A 19,300-nucleotide genomic window follows, 5' to 3' on the forward strand; every position below is an offset into this window, starting at 1 on the left:
TAACATAATAGTCCTGTGGGAACACTGCATTTGTTATCGTTTTCGTGATCTTTGTTTCTGTGAGGGCTATTATGTCTGGGTTTTCCTCTAGTACCAGTTCTCCACGCTCATTTCCTTTATTTGTAATTCCATCTATGTTAGTGTACATCGCTTTGAGGCTCACTTTCTTCTGTCCCTTCTCAAATCGCCTCCTTGGTGAGTGTTCTGCTGGTAGGGGAGGCTGTGCCATGGGTGTGAGGACCCGTGAGGTGGATAACAGGGTCTCAGAGGATATTGGGATGAGGGGCGGGGGATTCAGTGAAGGGAGAGGGACAGGGAGGGTATGGGGTGAAAGGGGAGGGAGGACGGGAAGGAAAGGGGGGAGGGAGGACTCGGGAGGAGGGGAGGGGTAGAAGGGTGGGGATTGGGTGTGGGGAAAGGGAGATTTGGCTGAACATTTGAGTGGGGGCAGGGAGGGTTTGGGGTAGGGGGTTTTCTATGCAGAGGAGGGGGGCGGGGTTGTCCTCCCTTCTGGTGTTACTGGGTAGCTGGTTGTGGGTTCCCCCCTCGCCTCTGGGGGTGTTGTGTTGGGAGCTGTGACTTCCTGGTTTTCCCCTCTCGCCCTGCGCCTCTTCCTTGCTTCTGCCGCCACGGCTATCTCCTCCCTTGTCATGTCTCTCTGGAGGAATACATTTTTGAATTATCCCACGTTTTTCAGGGAACTCTTCCTTGATAGGATCTTCACTTTTGTGTTTTCGTTTGCAAACACTATCTTTATCATTCGGTCTCGGTCTTTGTTGTACCAGCCTAGCCTGAAAACCTTCTCAATGCTATGCTCAGCCCCTTCCATGTCTAGTGCCCTTAGTACTTCATTCACTGCTGCTTTGTCCTTGTCATTCCACTCTGTCCTATTGGATCCTTCCTGCTCTTTAATACCCACAGCAACCACTGATCTGTTCCTTTCCAGCAGTTGGCTAGTGGAGCGTGCCGCCTCCTGTGAGGTGGCTGCTTTCATGGCCACCTCCATCACTGCAATCATTACTTCAGAGTTATTTTTTTTTAGTATTTCCGGTAAAAAAAAATAACTCTGAAGTAATGACTGCAGTGATGGAGGTGGCCATGAAAGCAGCCACCTCACAGGAGGCGGCACGCTCCACTAGCCAACTGCTGGAAAGGACACACACACACACAGTGTGTGTGTGTGTGTGTGTGTGTGTGTGTGTGTGTGTGTGTGTGTGTGTGTGTGTGTGTGTGTGTGTGTGTGTGTGTATGTGTGTGTGTTTGTGCATGCCTTTGCATACCTGGTACCTTAACCACTCGACCCCACCATGACAGTGCAAAAGTCGTTGGTAGCCGAGGCAATATCCACAACGGCCCAACAGCACTTGGCGGTAAGCTTGGGCATAGATATTTTATCGAATAACCTCACTTTGTGTTACCATGTGAGCAACACAAGTGCGAACAAACTTGAATGGTTCCTGTTCTGCTATGAACCTTGGCATACCAGGTACGCCAAGGTGCATAGTGCTCCTGGCCGTCTGAGTTCGAATCCTTCTGGGGTGTGGAGTTTTCAGTTGCATATTGGCTTGAGGACCATTCAAGCATGTTCATATTTGTGTTGTTCACATGGCCCCACAAAGTGAGATGATTCGGTGAAATATCTATGCCCAAGCTTACCACCAAGTGCTGTTAGGTCGTTGGGGATATATCCTCAGCTACCAATGACTTTTGTACTGTGGACTGAAGATTTCCTCCTAGACCAGCAATAACACTAGAGTAGTCATCATGTGGGTTATGCAGTAAATGTTGACTCCGGGTCACTGCGTCCTGTACTCCAGGCCAAAACTCCAATATGTTGAAACCGGTAGAACACTCTCCTACGTCGCCAATGTAGATCTACCGGGGAATTACACTGTACCAACTGCAACAGTCTAATATATTAATAATATAGCATAGGAAATTATACCTAAGGAAATGAGAGAGGCTTTCTGGGATTTTCAGTAAATTATGCCTCTTATCTCGGTTGAAATTCTAATGTTAGGAGCTCACAACAAAATAAATGATTTTTAGATACAACCGGGACGCGTCCTTGGAGAATGCAACAGCTCGATATGTAGCAATTCGTTTGACGGCACGACTCTGCTGTACAATTTGCACCTCTGAGTGAGACAATTCTGCGGTTATAAGCACAAATATGGCGTCTATCTGGAGAGCACAGTGATGCATCCGTCTCTCGTACCATGAGCTCAGGAACTCCGCCCCATGGCGGGGCGCTCCTCCCCCTCTCATCAGCTGGTAGTCACTGCACACATTTTCGGTGCAAATTCAAACCTTGTCCTTTCCTGACATTCTCACTCCCTAAGATTCTAACTCCCCAACACTCTCTCTCACTAATATTCACATTCGCTAACATTATACCGGGGGGTCGGAAAATGAATGATGAAATGAAAAGAATAATAAAGTAATGGGTGGATGTTTGGGGCGAGGGAGGAAGAGAAAGGGTGAGGGAGGTAAGAGGAAGGAGTATGGGAGTAGCGAGGAGGGGTCAGGTAGAGAGGTAGGAGGGAGGAGAAAGGAAGGAGTGGTCAGGGGAAAGGGAAAGTTAGAGAGAGGAAGAGAATAGGAACACTGAGGGAAGTAGAAGGTACATAGTTAGAAGTAGTAGTTGAAGAAAGTAGCTGCCACCATCCATTCTAAACTTAGTACAAATTAGACAAGGAATGGAACTTGTCTGTACTTTAAGCTGTTATTAACTGTTAGGAATGTATCAAAGACATCTGCTGTAAGCATATACCCATAATCTTTAAACCGGTAAGATCAGAGTGCTCCAAACTCTAGTTTGCAATATATCAGAAAAATCCAAGATCTATGGAACACAATTAAAGTCAGATTAAAAAGTAAGTTAATCAAGTACTTATTTAACACTAGCTGTACCCGGCCACGCATTGCTGTGGCTCAGCAACGCATGTGCGTTACTTAGCCACAGCAACCTTTCCCTGTCTCCCAGTCCTCCCCACCATTCCCCCTCCCTCGTTCCCTCGCCCTTCCAACAATTCCTCACTCCCCCATCCACGCGTCCTCTCAACCAGTTCCCACTCCCCTGTCCCCTCGTCCTCCCCACCATCCTCCTACTCATCTGTCCCCTTCCCCACCATTCACCATTCCCCTGTCCCCTCATCCCCATCAGCCCCAACTCCCTATCCACTCATCCTCCCCATCATTACCCCCTTCACTATCCCCTCGTCCTCACTACCATTCCCCATGAATTAAGAAAAAAATTAAAAAACGAAATGAAAAACAACGAAAAAATAAAAAATAAACTATACTCACGAAATGAACGATATGGTAAACAACACAGCTCAATTGCAATACAATGTCACACAAAATAATTAAATCAAAATGAAAATAAATAGACATCTATGAAAATTTAATTTATCAATGAAACCCAAAACATTGAAATGGAATCGTAACATATATAGTATAGCATGTGTTGCTCTTATGTGCACTTTTTTTTTTAACCATATTTTTACCTGTCACAGGTGTGTCATCTGCACTTATATTCACTAAATGAACAGTGTGGTAAACAACACAGCTGAATTCCAATACAATGTCACACATAATAATAAAATCCCAATGCAAATAAATTGAAATCTTTGAAAATTCAATTTCTTTGAAATTCATTGCAATCAGAAACATTGACATGGAAACACAACATATTTCGTATTGTATGTGAGTTGCGATTATGTGCAGCAGATGGCACTGTTTAAAAGAAAACTGTTTTTACCTTTCACAGGTGTGTCATCTATATAGTAAGTATATAAAAACACGTGTGTATTCGAATGGAATGTTGTGTCAAAATTTTAAAGCAATTGGTGAAGAACTTTCAGAGATTATAGAGTGTGTTGTTCTTACATCCAAGAGATGGCACTGTTTTTCAAAAAAGCATGTTTTTTCCTGTCACAGGTGAGGCATGTATATAATAGGTATATAAAAACATGCACCTATACACATGCAACGTAGTCACAATATTTCAAAGCAATTGGTGAAGATTGCTTTGAAATCAATTGCGGTGAAGAAAGAGATTTTGAAGATTCCCTCACATGAAAACAAATAAAAAACACAGTTTTACAAAAAAGGCATTTTTTTCCCCGTCACAGATGTAACATTCATATAGAATATATATAAAAACCCGCTTGGATGCGAATGGAACATTGTGAGAAAATTTCAAAGCAATCGGTGAAGAACTTTCGGAGATTAACGATTTTGAACAAACGAACATTACCATTTTTATTTATATAGATGATAAGTATCATAATTCAAGCAATTTAACTTAATGTTAATGTTGTCAAGATTAATATACAATGTGATTCACCCTCACAAGAATTCGAGAATACTACAACTGACTGCCCCTGAAATCACACAAAATGTTAAGTTTGGAAAACAAGAAATAAGTCACCTTAACGTTTACTCACCAAGGGTCTGAGCCTAATTTGAATAGAGAGGGGGAGGAAGGGGTTGACAGGCAGAGTCCCCACCCAGCCTGCCAGCCTTGACTGGCTGCTGTTCAATCGTCCAGCCTCTCTGTCTGTTCTGTTCTGTTCCCTGCTGATGCTGGGGGTATCCTCTCCAGTGTACAGTTCTCTGGGTATTTATTGCGAATCTGGGAGCTAAACTCCGCCCACAAGTAGGAGGAAGAGGAGAAACCAAGAGAAACACAGCGCAGATAACCAAGAGGAACACAGCACACATAACTAAGAGCAACACAACATTGACAACCAAGAGGAACACAGCACAGAAAAACAAGAGGAACACAGCAGATTATATCCTCCCAGGTGGTGGCCAACCTGTCTTGTTTTGATGATTGTCGTCCAGGAAATTTACTATTTTCCTAGTGTGAAATCTCGCCAGTGTTTGAGGAGTAAATAGTGTTGACATTATTGTTAAGGTTCAGGCAGGGTTCCTACACACACGAGCATATGCAGAAAGCCACAGAATAAATACTCTGATAAATGCCAATTACATTCATGGTCAGGGAAACTTGTTAGGTTGTTGTTGTTGGTTAAGATTCAGCAACTCGAAACAAAAGTCCCAAGTAGCACGGGCTATGGTGAGCCCGTAGTGGGCTTGTGACCTTCGGGGTTATCGAGGTCATTGTAGGGAGGTGACTCACGTTCCCCAGGACGCAACCAACAACAGTAGCCTATCTCCAAGGTCACTACTTACTGCAAGGTGAACAGGAGATTCAGGAGTAAGATAACTCTGGCCAACGACTGACCTTCTCCATGATGTAAATCACAACAGGAGATTAACTCCCGGAATACTTACTTAATGCTACGAATATCTATACAAATTTGTTTTCAAAGAATCATGCACAAAGGTCTTGTGTTGCCGTGGAGCCAATCTCGCGACTACTCCGTTGTGAACCCTGGCTGGAATATTTCCCGTCCTCCCTCCTTAATTATCACTCCCTAACATTCTCCCTACCTAATTATCACTCCCTAACATTCTCCCTCCCTAATTATCATTCCCTAACATTCTCCCTCCCTATCATTCTCACTCCTAAATAGTCTCACTTCCTAACATTCTCCTTCCTAAACATTTTCACTCCCAAAACATTCTCACTCTCCCAACATTCTCCCTCACTAACATTCTAACTCCCAAACTTTCTGCCTCCCTAACATTCTCCCTCCTGTTACTAACCCGACCCCATCGTCGGAGCATGGAGCAGCGACGTCAACGCCATCTGTGAGTCCGCTCCCGAAACCCCCACAAAATTGACGGCGCCAACTGGCGGTGGCAGAATGATACCTGCAAGAGACTCTAGATTCCTGCCCTGGTCAGCCCGTAGAGTCGCTGTAGCTGACTTTTGGTGAGGTGGCGCCTCGAAATAAGCGCCATCTGTTATGATATCAGTTGCATGTCAATGTCAGAGTCCGTAAGTGGCATGTCCTAGTTTCACAAGTACCGGCCAGTTTACTGATGACGTGTCAGTATCCACAGAGGCGACGTTGTTGTTGTTGTTGATTTAGGGGCGACGACGGTCGTGGGATCGGATGCGCCCTGGCGTACCCGTGATGTGTGAATCGCGAAGCCAAATCGCAAAACAAGTGATGCCAAACACTATAAACTAATACGGCATATAAACGCACAGACGGGCAGATGATTGGGGAGCCCCAAGAGTCCCTCAGGGTGACAAGCACCGGCCCCGCCCCACACAGAGAACAACAGGTAGCAAAACCAAAACTCGGCCCCCAACTAAAATGCAAAACGTCATCCAGTGTCCTTCGGCAGAGCAGAAGCCAGCCGCCCACCACGACTGAGGGCACACCAGGAACCAACCAAGACCCGCCAACCCCCGGCACCTCTCGGCCAAGCCGGCCCCCGAACACCGTCACCCCGCCGGGAGAACCAGACAAACACACACACACAAAAAAAAATCTATCAACAATCCCGTGAACCAAGGCGATATGTGCGCCAGGCGTCGCACAATTGGACTGGTGAAAAGGAATGCCAAACGGCAGTAACAAAGCCAAAACGCGGAAACAGGACGTGAAGTGGCGGCTCCCAGGCGGAGGTGTTCAGACATCCGCTCGTCGTCAAGGTTGAACCATGAGTCCACAGAGGCGACGTAGGACTGCAGTGGTACGAAGATAATAAATCTACCCTATTATATCTCTACTCCATTCTGCTTTACGTGAGCAGTGAGCTGCCGCCGAAGAGGAACTGAGTAGTTTTTGCTGTCTGCCTGTGAAGTGGCAGTGACAGAATTCGGCGTATCCCGGGACTGGCTAGAGGAAGAGACGACCGACAGTGAGGTGCTACGGAGGAGTGTAACTAGCTAGTTGCAAGAAGCTCATGCCAGGGGTTTGCTACCCTTGTATTTGTTCGTGTAGAAGCCCAGCAGCGCGAGGCTGATATTCTCTGCCAGCACCAGGCTGGAGAGTAATTGTGGGCATTCACAAGGAGCACCTAGTGATACTGTAAATAGTCTGGCCCATGGTTAGGGTAGACTCGTTGGTGTTTCCCAGTACTGGTTGAGGACGGTACTGTGTGTTGAGCTAACACGGAAGTTGACAAGGCTGCATTGTATGAGCATCGAGGAGCGCTTAGTGTCCTATGAGAGCGACACATGTATATATATCAGTGTAGTAATACTTCGTTTATGATTCTATTTAAGGTGATGGGAAAGTGATAATATGTGAATATATTGATAAAGGATGAACTGTCATATTCCTTTCAACTCCCCCCTTGTTTTTTTTTACTTGCATTACCAAGCTCACTCCTTGAAAGCCACTACTGACTTGGGGTCGGATACTTTGGTTCCTCCAGCAAAGAACCCGGTTGTGACCCATAGTGGCCGTAACACTCCCAAACATTCTGCCTACCAAACATTTTCACTCCCAAATCATTCTCACTCCTTAACGTTCTCCCTACATAACATGCTCCCACACTAATATTCTCACTACATAACATTCTCTCTTCTCAATATTCTCATTCCCTAACATTCTCTTTCCTGGCATTCTCTCTCCCGAACATTCTCACTCCCCAACATTCTCACTTCCTAGCATTCTCTTTCCTAACGTTCTCTTTCCTAAAATTCTCCCTCCCTAACATTTTCATTCCCAGCATTCTCACTTGGTTATTCTCAATGTTCCTCTTGGTTATCTGTGCTGTGTTCCACTTGGTTATCTCTGCTGTGTTCCTGTTGGTTATCTGCACTGTGTTCCTCTTGGTTATCTGCGCTGTGTTCCTATTGGTTATCTGCACTGTGTTCCTGTTGGTTATCTGCGCTGTGTTCCTCTTGGTTATCTGCACTGTGTTCCTCTTGGTTATCTGCACTGTGTTCCTCTTGGTTATCTGCACTGTGTTCCTCTTGGTTATCTGCACTGTGTTCCTCCTGGTTATCTGTACTGTGTTCCTCTTGGTTATCTGTGCTGTGTTCCTCTTGGTTATCTGTGCTGTGTTCCTCTTGGTTATCTGTGCTGTGTTCCACTTGGTTATCTGTGCTGTGTTCCTGTTGGTTATCTGCACTGTGTTCCTCTTGGTTATCTGCGCTGTGTTCCTCTTGGTTATCTGCACTGTGTTCCTCCTGGTTATCTGCACTGTGTTCCTCCTGGTTATCTGTACTGTGTTCTTCTTGGTTATCTGTGCTGTGTTCCTCTTGGTTATCTGTGCTGTGTTCCTCTTGGTTATCTGTGCTGTGTTCCTCATGGTTAGCTGTGCTGTGTTCCTCTTGGTTCTCTGTGTTGTGTTCCTCTTATTTTGTGTGTGCCGTGTTCTACTTGGTTATATGTGCTGTGTTTCTCTTGGTTATCTATGTTGTGTTCCTTTTTTTTGTGCTGTTCGTCTTGTTATCTGTGCCGTTCCTCTTGGTTATCTGTGCTGTGTTTCTCTTGGATATTTATGCTGCGTTCCTCTTGGTTATCTGTGCAGGGTTCCTCTTGGTTATCTGTGTTGTGTTTCTTTACGTTATCTGAGAAACACAGACGACAGATATAGACAATAGACATCAATTATACATCAGCGAAGCATTGTATATATCTCTAAATGATGGAATATCTGTATTTCTGTCTATTGTATACACCTAGTTGCATTCACCTAATTGTGCTTGCAGGGGTGAAGCTCTGCTCTTTCGGCTCGCCTCTCAACTGTCAATCAATCAACTATTACTAACTACTAACTAGCTTTTTTCCACACACACACACACACACGGGCCAGTGGCCGAGCGGACAGCACGCTGGACATGTGATCCTGTGGTACCGGGTTCGATCCCGGGCGCCGGCGAGAAACAATGGGCAGTGCTTCTTTCACCCTAATGCGCCTGTTACCTAGCAGAAAATAGGTACCTGGGAGTTAGTCAGCTGTCACGGGCTGCTTCCTGGTGTGTGTGTGTGTGTGTGTGTTGTAGGAAAAAAAAGTAGTTAGTAACAGTTGATTGACAGTTGAGAGGCGGGCCGAAAGAGCAGAGCTCAACCCCCGCAAACACAACTAGATGAATACAGACACACACACACACACACTTTGCTTGCCACTCTCCATACTGGAGTCACTGGAGACGGGAGACCTACCAGAAATATGGAAGACGGCTAATTTGGTCCCAATATATAAAAAAGGTGACAGACTACAGGCCAGTGTCCTTGACTTCTATACCATGCAAGGTGATGGAGAAGATCATGAGAAAAAACCTAGTAACACATCTGGAGAGAAGGGACTTCGTGACAAATCGCCAACATGGGTTCAGGGAAGGTAAATCTTGCCTTATTGGCTTAATATAATTCTACGACCAGGTGACAAAGATTAAGCAAGAAAGAGAAGGATGGGGGGACTGCATTTTCTTGGACTGTCGGAAAACTTTTGACACAGTACCCCATAAGAGACTGGTACATAAGTTTTCAGAGAGAAGCAGGAGTGACTGGTAAGGTGATTCAGTGGATAAGGGAGTACCTAGGCAAAAGGAAACAGACAGTTAAAGTGAGGGGTGAGACCTCAGTTTGGCGTGAAGTCACCAGTGGGGTCCTAGAGGGCTCTGTACTCGGCCCAATCCTGTTTCTGATATACTTAAATGATCTCCTGGAGGGTATAGACTCCTTCCTCTCAATGTTTGCTGACGATGCCAAAATTATGAGAAGGAAGAGAAGGACAGAGGAGGAATGCTTGAGGCTTCAAGAAGACCTAGACAAACTGAATGAATGGTTGAATATTTGGTTGTTAGAATTTAACCCAAACAAATGTAATGTAAAAAAGATAGTTGTAAGAAGCAGGAGGCCAGATACAAGGTATCATTTGGGAGATGAAATTCTTCAAAGAGTCAGAGAGAGAGAGAGAGAAAGAAAGACTTGGGGGTTGATATCACGCCAGACCTGTCCCCCTGCAGAAGTGCGTATAAAGAGGATAACATCAGCGGCATATTCCAGGTTGGCCAACATATGAACGGCATTAAGAAACTTGTATAAGGAATCATTCATAACTTTGTATACCACTGTTATGAAAAAGTTACTTGTTATGGGGGGTATGAGGTATTACTGAGAGGGCCAATAGCTAGAATCAAGATGTAACAAAAACAGTGGGGTAGATAGGCCCGGCCCCCAAGGAACATAGGTTCCTGCTAATGCTTCAAGGCTTTAGACTACAGGTCTGTTGTCTAGTATACAATCATCTACACCAATTCAACAGGATTAATGGATACACCTCAGAAAGTAACTTATTTATTAAACCCTCTAACAACCCCCCATATACATTACTATAATAACAACACTTTACCACACTATCTTACGTTAACTACCTTGGTCCACATAGGCAGGATACAAGGCTTACACTTGGGCAAAACTAGGGTAAAGTCTACTTGAATATAGGCACATGAAAGGCTTGAAGCAGCCTGGGGTAGCTAAGCCCCACGTGGTACCCTAGTCACAACACAATACACTTAGGGATGCCCAAAACACTGGCTTAGAATACTCAATAACTACAACTTTTGCCAGAGACCGGTTACACAGGGTTATACTTACCTTAGAGAATCACTGTAGACTAAGGTAAGGGAAAGTGAGAGGGAGGAAGAGAATGGAGACAGAGCCACAAAGGAAAGATGTTGCCACAAGCACAGCTAGGCCAGAGGAGGAGGAACCAGCACTTAGTCCTTGAGCTCTCTCATGGTGTTGTTGCCGGGAAGCTACCTAGTTGATCGTGCAGCTTCAAACAATACAAGTCTTCACCGGCCTTCGTTACTAGTTACTTTATTTGTTCTAAGAATAGCTGATAACTAGTTCATTATTATATTTAATCAACAACGAGCTCAGAGTCTGAATGTTCTGTGAGAAACAAGATTCATCTTACGTTTGGCAAGGGCGACGGGAATAAGGCATACCCCCAGTTTTAAGGAGCCATAATATAAATGTTATTGTAATTAAATATCCTTCTCACATGATCCAATTCTATGAATGTATAGTAATTATTTAGAGTTCACTTTGACCTCTGGTTTCCAACTAAGGAACCCAGGGTCGTAACAACCACATATGTCAGACCAATCCCGGAGTATGCAGCTCCAACATGGAGTCCATATTTAGTCAAGCATAAGACTAAACTGAAGAAGGTTCAAAGGTTTGCCACCAGACTAGTACCCGAGCTGAGAGGTATGAGCTATGAGGAGAGACTACAGGAATTAAACCTCACGTCGCTGGAAGACAGAAGGGTTAGGGGGATATGATCACCACGTACAAGATTCTCAAAGGAATTAATAGGGTAGATAAGAACATGCTATTTAACACAAGCACACGCACTAGGGGACTAAGGTGGAAACTGATGGCCCAAATGAGCCACAGAGATATTAGAAAGAACTTTTTTAGTGTCAGAGTGGTTGACAAATGGAACGCATTAGGAAGTGATGTGGTGGAGGCAGCCTTCATATTCAGTTTTAAGTGTCAATATAATAGAGCCCAGTAGGCTCAGGAACCTATACACAGTTGATTGACAGTTGAGAGGCAGGACCAAATAGCCAGAGATCAACCCCCATAAGCACAAATAGGTGAGTACACACATATCACCCAAATCCTCCCTCTCCTCCTTACCCCGAGTATCCTATACCTTCCCATCCCCTGGTCTTCCTCCTGCCACAAGCAGGCCCTGGCAAGAATTAGGCCCTCCATCCCCCACCCCGCCTCCCCCCAAACCCCTGTTAACTACTCCATAGGAGGGCAGGCCCTCACCTCAAGCAATCCCTGCCCCCCAACCCCAAGTACTACTTTTCCCCTCCCCCTCACGACTTCTTCCTGTCCCAAACAGACCAAGGCAAGACTTAAGCCTTTTGTTTTCCACCTCACCTCCTCCTGAACCACTGGCAACTTCTCTACAGGAGGAGGAGGACCCTACCCAAGTAGAAATGCCCGTGGATCAACTTCCTACACTTATAGGGAGGGAGGGTGAAAATGGATATAGGAAAGTAAGCTTCAAGGTAATGTACTCAAACATCGATTGGATTACCAATAAAGCAAGTGAACTGACGGAAAGGGTGCAGGAAAAAACCCAGATGCAATAGGATTCATGGAAACAAAATTGTCAGGAGTCATAAAAGATGCTCTGTTTCCAAAGGACTACTATATAGTAAGGAAAGTTAGGGAAGGGAGAGGAGGTGGAGGAGTGGCCCAGCTGATAAGGAAGGACTGGAGCTTTGATGAGATGGAAATTCCGGGCTCTGACGGTTTCAGAGATTACATAACAGGAACTATGACAATGGGTAGACCGAGGATAATAGTGGCAGTCATTTACAACCTTCCATTAAATGACAGAAGACCCAGACATATGATGTTGTTGATGATGTTGTGTGATAGGAACAGCATGGCAACCAATAATATAATAGAGAGAGCAGCTTCAGTTGCCTGCAGGAATGGCTCCAGAGTCTTAATCATGAACAATTTCAACCATGGAAAGATAGACTGAAAGAATAAGGACCCACATGAGGTGCAAAACATGGAGAGCTATACTCTTGGAAGTAGCAACAAAGAACTTTCTGAGCCAGCATGTCAGGGAACCCACTAGAATGAGAGGCAATGGCAAACCAGCTACATTCGAATTTATATTCACCTTGAATAAGTCAGAAATAAGAGAAGTCAAATTTGTAGCCCCCATAGAAATGAGTGACCACAGTATATTGACATTTGAGTATCTGGTGGAGGCGGATATCCTATCCAAGGATGGGATCGGAAGGGAAAAGACTGTATTACTGAAGAGGAAAATATGAAGATGAGGAACTTCCTAAGGGGGAATATCATGGAAAACAGAACTCAGAGAGAAGAATATACAGGATATGATGGACTATGTCATACAGAAATACCAGGAAGCTGCAGATAGATTTATCCCGGTCTAAAAGGAGAAAAGCTAGGAGCAACAGAAGAATCCATGGTTCAACCAGGAATGTTAGGTAGCGAAGCAAGTGAGTAAAAGAAAATGGAGAAATTACAGGAATAACAGAACACCAGAGAGCAGGGAGAGATACCAGAGGGCAAGAAATAAGTACCTCAGAGTGAGAGAGAGAAGTAGAGAGACAGTATGAAAATGACTACGCGAGTAAAGCTAAGACCCGACCAAAGCGGCTCCACAGCCACATCAGGAGGAAAACAGCGGTGAAGGAACAAGTGAGGAAACTGAGAAAAGGGGAGAATAGATACACAGAGAATGACAAGGAGATGTGTGAAGAACTCAACAAAAGATTCCAGGAGGTCTTCACAAAAGAACAAGGAGAAGCCAATGCGCTAAATGTGGAGGAGGAGGAAACCAAGCAGCCTTGGAGGATTTTGACCTCAATAGTGATGAGGTCAAAAGGAATCTGTTGGAGCTGAATGTGACAGAGGCTGTTGGGCCTGACAGAATCTCACCGTGGATACTAAAAGAAGGTGCAGAAGTCCTAAGCGTGCCACTCTCTATGGTGTATAACAAGTCACTATAAACAGGAGACCTACCGGAAAGCTGGAAGAGAGCTAATGTAGTCCCAACATACAAAAAGGGTGACAGGCAAGAGGCACTGAATTACAGGCCAGCTTTCCCAACCTGTTTACCATGCAAGGTGGTGGAGAAGATCGTGAGGAAAACGCTCGTAGAACATCAGGAGGGAAATAACTTTGTAATGTACCACCAGCATGGGTTCAGAAATGGTAAATCGTGCCTCACTGGGTTAATAGAATTCTATGACCAAACAACAAAAATTAGGCAAGAAAGAAAAGGGTGGGCAGACTGCATTTTCTTAAACTGTCAGAAAGCTTTTGACACAGTACCCCATAAAAGGCTGTTACGAAAGTTGGAGCAACAGGCAGAAGTAAAATGGAAGGTGCTCCAGTGGATAAGGGAGTATCTAAGCAACAGGAAACAACGAGTAACTGTGAGGGGGGGGGATCTATACTTGGACCCATCCTGTTTCTAATATATGTAAACAATCTTGCAAAGGGTATAGACTCAGTCTTCTCAATGTTTGCTGAGGAAGCAAAAATTATGAAAAGAATCAAGACAGATGATGATAGACAGAGACTACAGGAGGACCTGGACAGCCTAGAGAAGTGGTCTAGAAAATGGCTATTAAAGTTCAACTCAGGAAAGTGCAAGGTAATGAAATTAGGTGAAGGGAGCAGAAGGCTGAACACAAGGTACCATCAGGGAGGTGAAATCCTACAAGAGTCAAATAGGGAGAAGGATCTGGGGGTTGATATCCCACCGAACCTGTCCTCAGAGGCTCACATCAAAAGGATATCCTCAGCGGCACATGCTAGACTGGCCAACATAAGAAATGGCTTTAGAAACTTATGTTAGGAATCGTTCAGGCCCCTGTATACCACTTATGCCATATATATCCTGGAATATGCAGCTCCAGCCTGGAGTCCATACCTAGTTAAACACAATACAAAGTTAGAGAAGATTCAGCGGTATGCCACCAGACTGGTCCCGGAACTGAGAGGTATGAGCTACGAGGAAAGGCTAGAGGAGCTGAAACTCACGTCCCTGGAAGACGTAATAGTAAGACGGAGACATGATAGTCTATTAAAAAATTCTCAGGGGAATTGTCAGTGTGGACAAAGATAAACTCTTTAGCACGGGCGGTACACGAACAAGGGGACACAGGTGGAAGCTGAGTACCCAAATGAGCCACAGAGACATTAGAAAGAACTTTTTCAGTATCAGAGTAGTTAACAAATTGAATGCATTAGGCAGTGATGTGGCGGAGGCTGACTCCATATACAGTATAATACAATTGTACACATACAATTGTATATATGGCAGAGCCCAGTAGGCTCAGAAACCTGTACATCAGTTGATAGACAGTTGATAGCCGGGACGAAAGAGCCAAAGCTCAACCCCCGCAAGCACAACTAGGTGAGTACAGCAAAATGGACAATGTTAGGCTAACACTGATATATAAGCACTATCATACAAAGAATGCTATAAGCACTGTTAGGGTAACACTGCTATAAGCACTGTTAGGGTAACACTGCTATAAGCACTGTTAGGGTAACACTGCTTTTAGCACTGTTAGGTAACACTGCTATAAGCACTGTTAGGGTATCACTGCTATAAGCACTGTTAGGGTATCACTGCTATAAGCACTGTTAGGGTAACACTGCTATATGCACTGTTAGGGTAACACTGCTATAAGCACTGTTAGGGTAACACTGCTATAAGCACTGTTAGGGTAACACTGCTATAGGCACTGTTAGGGTAACACTGCTATAAGCACTGTTAGGTAACACTGCTATAAGCACTGTTAGGGTAACACTGCTATAAGCACTGTTAGGGTAAGACTGCTATATAAACAAAGTTAGGTATGCAGTGTGAGGTAATCAGTGTTGGGAAAGAGGAACACGTTCTGGAGAGACTCAGCAGTGTTTCAGGAACCCAGAGGTTGCCAGGTCGACCAATGTGTTAAGGAAACGAGTCATAATATTCGTCGTCCAGGACTGGTTAGCTGCGGCTCCGGCTTGACAACACAGCTTCAGTTTTTACGCAGCGAGGACCCAGGAAACTGTGAGAGGTGCCAGCGCTCTCCTTGGGGAACATCTCTCAATATATCCTTAAGCGCCCGGGGAACCCCACACCAGCCACACGTGTCCCGCCAGCAACACCTACTGAACCATTCACCTGCCACAGGTCTTGGTCAGTATCACCTCCTCTCAAGCAGTCGTCAACACCTTCACCTCTCCAGCAGAAGTCACGATGAAGTTCTTGCTGCTCTCAGCTCTGTTGCTGACGGTGAGTGGAGCTTTTTAATACCTTGGTTCCTGTGGGACAAGGTCAGTATTCAATCACAATATGATTTAATAATAATGGTATAATAAGTATTATAATAAGTATAAGTATAAAGGAATGTTAAAAATTCGAGAAATGCAGTGTTGCATTTCTTGAGAGTTTGCATTTCTTGGACTCCACCATCAGTGGAGTGCAAGAAATGTGTATGTACTTTATTCACAATAATGAACTGCTGGGAATCTTAGCTAAGTATCCAAAATTTGTTTTCTGTAAGTGCAGCCTTCACATAACTGTAAAGCTGTCGGCCAGTTGGGTGGGTGTAGAGTAAGACTTGTAACTGTGTGACTCACCATATATGTAAAGTGCCTTGTATAGTGACTGTTGTGAGCCTCTTGTTGAATCACTTGTGATATAAAAACGGTTATCGATGTGTATATGTATTTGTGTAAATGACTGAATATATATGTACACGTATATATAACATTAGCAATTGTGTAACTAGCTTCAAAAGATTGTCACTTGCTTAGCTAAATGAACTATGGTGTTCAGTTCCTGAACCCATTATGTACCTCTGTAACCCTTTCCACCACTGCCCACGGGATTGGTATGGGGGTACATAATAATGAAAGAATCAATCAATATAATTTAATAGTGTTTGTTGACTTATGCATCCTATGAGTCTTTTATTATGCATCCAATACCATTCTGTGGAGATGAGGAGTCATAATAACGTGGCTGAAATATGTAGATGACTTGAGAATGACTTGAAAATGGTCCAGCACGGACCGAAATGTCGCTCCTTCACCTTCTAGTGTGTGGCTTGGTCAACCCATTCTGTGAGCGGTAGTGAACCCCATGCCAATTCTGTGAGTAGTATTAGACACTATCCCCTTCCTGTGTATTGTATTGTATCCAATAATCTTCTTGCGAGCGGTAGTGAGCCCCATACCCATCCTGCGACCGGTAGTGAATCTATACCACTCCTACGACCGGCAGAGAACCCTATACCCATCCTGCGAGTGGTAGTGAACCCTATACCCATCCTACGAGTGGTAGTGAACTCCCATACCCATCCTACGAGCGGTAGTGAATCTATACCAATCCTGCGACCGACAGAGAACCCCATACCCATCCTGCGAGCGGTAGTGAACCCTACACCTATCCTGCGAGCAGTAGAGAACCCCATACTCGTCCTGCGTGCATTAATGAACCTCATACTCATCCTGCGTGCAGTAATGAACCCCATACCCATCCTGCGAGCGGTAGTGAACCCCATACCTATCCTGCGAGCAGTAGAGAACCCCATACTCGTCCTGCGTGCATTAATGAACCTCATACTCATCCTGCGTGCAGTAATGAACCCCATACCCATCCTGCGAGCGGTAGTGAACCCCATACCCATCCTGCGAGCGGTAGTGAACCCTATACCTATCCTGCGAGCAGTAGAGAATCCCATACCCGTCCTGCGAACAGTACTGAATTCCATACCAATCATGTGAGTGGCAGTGGTTTCTAAAACCATTCTTTTGAGGGGATCCATACCCATTTCCTTTAAGTGGTTATAGATCCCCTATCCTTTCCCTATAAAGGAAAGGGTTACAGAGGAATATAATGGGTTCAGGAACTGAACACCATAGTTCATTTAGCTAAGCAAGTGGCAATCTTTTGAAGCTAGTTACACAATTGTTAATGTTATATATATATATATATATATATATATATATATATATATATATATATATATATATATATATATATATATATATATATATATATATATATATATATATACATATTAGTATATTTTGGTAGCAGTCTTTCTTGTAAAGATATGTTGTTAAATATTACCGAAAGGGTAAGATTAATGATTCTAAGACAAATCTTCTCAATATATCTTACGTTTTTCTTCACTGTCAAGGGTAATTGAAAAATTAACTCTCCAAAGTTCATTTTCACATTTTTATTTATGGTATTGAACCATAAATTGCATTGTGAATGGTAATGAACTTTGGAGAGGTAATTTCATAATTACCCTCGACAGTGAAGAAAAGCTCTGATAGAAATCTGCATTTATTAATTCATGCAACTATTTACTTAACTAATATTCAATAATTATTCTGACGAATTACCAGCGTCGGAATAATACTAGGGATATATTTATCTTTTAGTATGTAACCTCGCAGATTTATGTGTTAAGGTAGCTCTTTAATTAATTATAACTACAGTTCATTTAATGCTCTCTTAATATTTTATTGAATTAATCTAGATCCTTAGGACACTGATTCCTGGATTATATTTTCAGATTCCTTTATTTATTTTTCCTCTTTTTTGTATAAAAAGAGGTGGTCCTTCGAAGCTATCGTTGTATTCAATTAAAATTGATTATTATTAATATTTAGAGCTAGGCTTTCCCACACCTATCCTGTGTGGCAGTGCATCCAATACTCTTTCTGTGACGACAGATTGAAAGAGTTGAATGGTACAGCAGTCAGCTCTCTGGAGCGAAGGATCAGTGGTACAGCAGTCAACCATTGTTGGGTGATGACTCATTGGTACAGCAGCCAACCATTGTGGAGTGGTGGTTCATTGGTACAGCAGTCAACCATTGTGGAGTGGTGGTTCATTGGTACAGGAGTCACCATTGTGGAGTGGTGGTTCATTGGTACAGCAGCCAACCATTGTGGATTGATGGTTCAGTGGTACAGCACCCAACCATTGTGGAGTGGTGGTTCATTGGTACAGCAGCCAACCATTGTGGATTGATGGTTCAGTGGTACAGCAGCCAACCATTGTGGAGTGATGGTTCATTGGTACAGCAGCCAACCATTGTGGAGTGATGGTTCAGTGGTACAGCAGCCAACCATTGTGGATTGATGGTTCAGTGGTACAGCAGCCAACCATTGTGGAGTGGTGGTTCAGTGGTACAGCAGCCAACCATTGTGGAGTGATGGTTCATTGGTACAGCAGCCAACCATTGTGGAGTGGTGGTTCATTGGTACAGCAGCCAACCATTGTGGAGTGATGGTTCATTGGTACAGCAGCCAACCATTGTGGAGTGGTGGTTCAATGGTACAGCAGCCAACCATTGTGGAGTGATGGTTCAGTGGTACAGCAATCAACCACTGTGGAGTGGTGGTTCATTGGTACAGCAGCCAACCATTGTGGAGTGGTGGTTCATTGGTACAGCAGCCAACCATTGTGGAGTGATGGTTCATTGGTACAGCAGCCAACTATTGTGGAGTGGTGGTTCAGTGGTACAGCAGCCAACCATTGTGGAGTGATGGTTCAGTCGAACAATACTCAAATTTGTGGTGTGATAGTTCAGTGGTACAGCACTATACCACTGAGAAAGCAAAAAAAATATGCAAGAGATTGAGCCAAAGATTGGCCAGGAGATTGATCATCAGATTGAGCAGGAGATTGGTTGAAGTTATCGTGGAAGAGATTGATTACCCGATTGAACAAGAGATTGGATTATGCAAATGAGCAAGAAATTAGTTGAGAGACTGAGCTAGAGATTAAGAAATTTATTGGCAAGTGATTGAGCAAGACACTGGGTATAAAATTTTGCAAGAGACTGAGCCAACAGATTGAGTAATAG

At 44.1% G+C, this 19,300-nt stretch overlaps 1 protein-coding gene and 1 long non-coding RNA gene across 2 annotated transcripts in view; one reads left to right on the forward strand and one right to left on the reverse strand.

The window, feature by feature from the left end:
* Nucleotides 1–7,729: 7,729 nt before the first annotated feature.
* LOC138355688 (ring-infected erythrocyte surface antigen-like) lies at nt 7,730–14,487 on the reverse strand. The gene is made up of 3 exons (XM_069311012.1): nt 14,454–14,487; nt 8,011–8,235; nt 7,730–7,956 (listed from the first exon to the last, which is right to left on the reverse strand). Exons 1-3 carry the CDS (start codon nt 14,485–14,487, stop codon nt 7,730–7,732), a joined length of 486 nt encoding a protein of 161 aa, XP_069167113.1.
* Nucleotides 14,488–15,490: 1,003 nt separating this feature from the next.
* The window catches only part of LOC138355582 (uncharacterized), a 30,183-nt gene continuing 26,373 nt past the window's right edge, over nt 15,491–19,300 (forward strand). The window contains exon 1 of the long non-coding RNA XR_011223976.1: nt 15,491–15,702. This is a non-coding gene — a long non-coding RNA (uncharacterized lncRNA). The remainder of the gene's footprint in view (nt 15,703–19,300) is intronic.

Source organism: Procambarus clarkii, chromosome 68 (genome assembly GCF_040958095.1).
Source record: "Procambarus clarkii isolate CNS0578487 chromosome 68, FALCON_Pclarkii_2.0, whole genome shotgun sequence".
Lineage (NCBI taxonomy): Eukaryota > Metazoa > Arthropoda > Malacostraca > Decapoda > Cambaridae > Procambarus > Procambarus clarkii.

Bases quoted from the DNA above. Each gene is read 5' to 3' on its own strand.
- LOC138355688 (XM_069311012.1), bottom strand. From the start codon at position 14,487: ATGTCTCCGTCTTACTATTACGTCTTCCAGGGAC. The intron at 8,236-14,453 runs GTGAGTTTCAGC...ACACAAAATAAG, and splicing joins CTATTACGTCTTCCAGGGAC to AGGAACACAACACAGAGAAC. The intron at 7,957-8,010 runs GTGCAGATAACC...AACACAGCACAG, and splicing joins AGATAACCAAGAGGAACACA to ATAACCAAGAGGAACACAGC.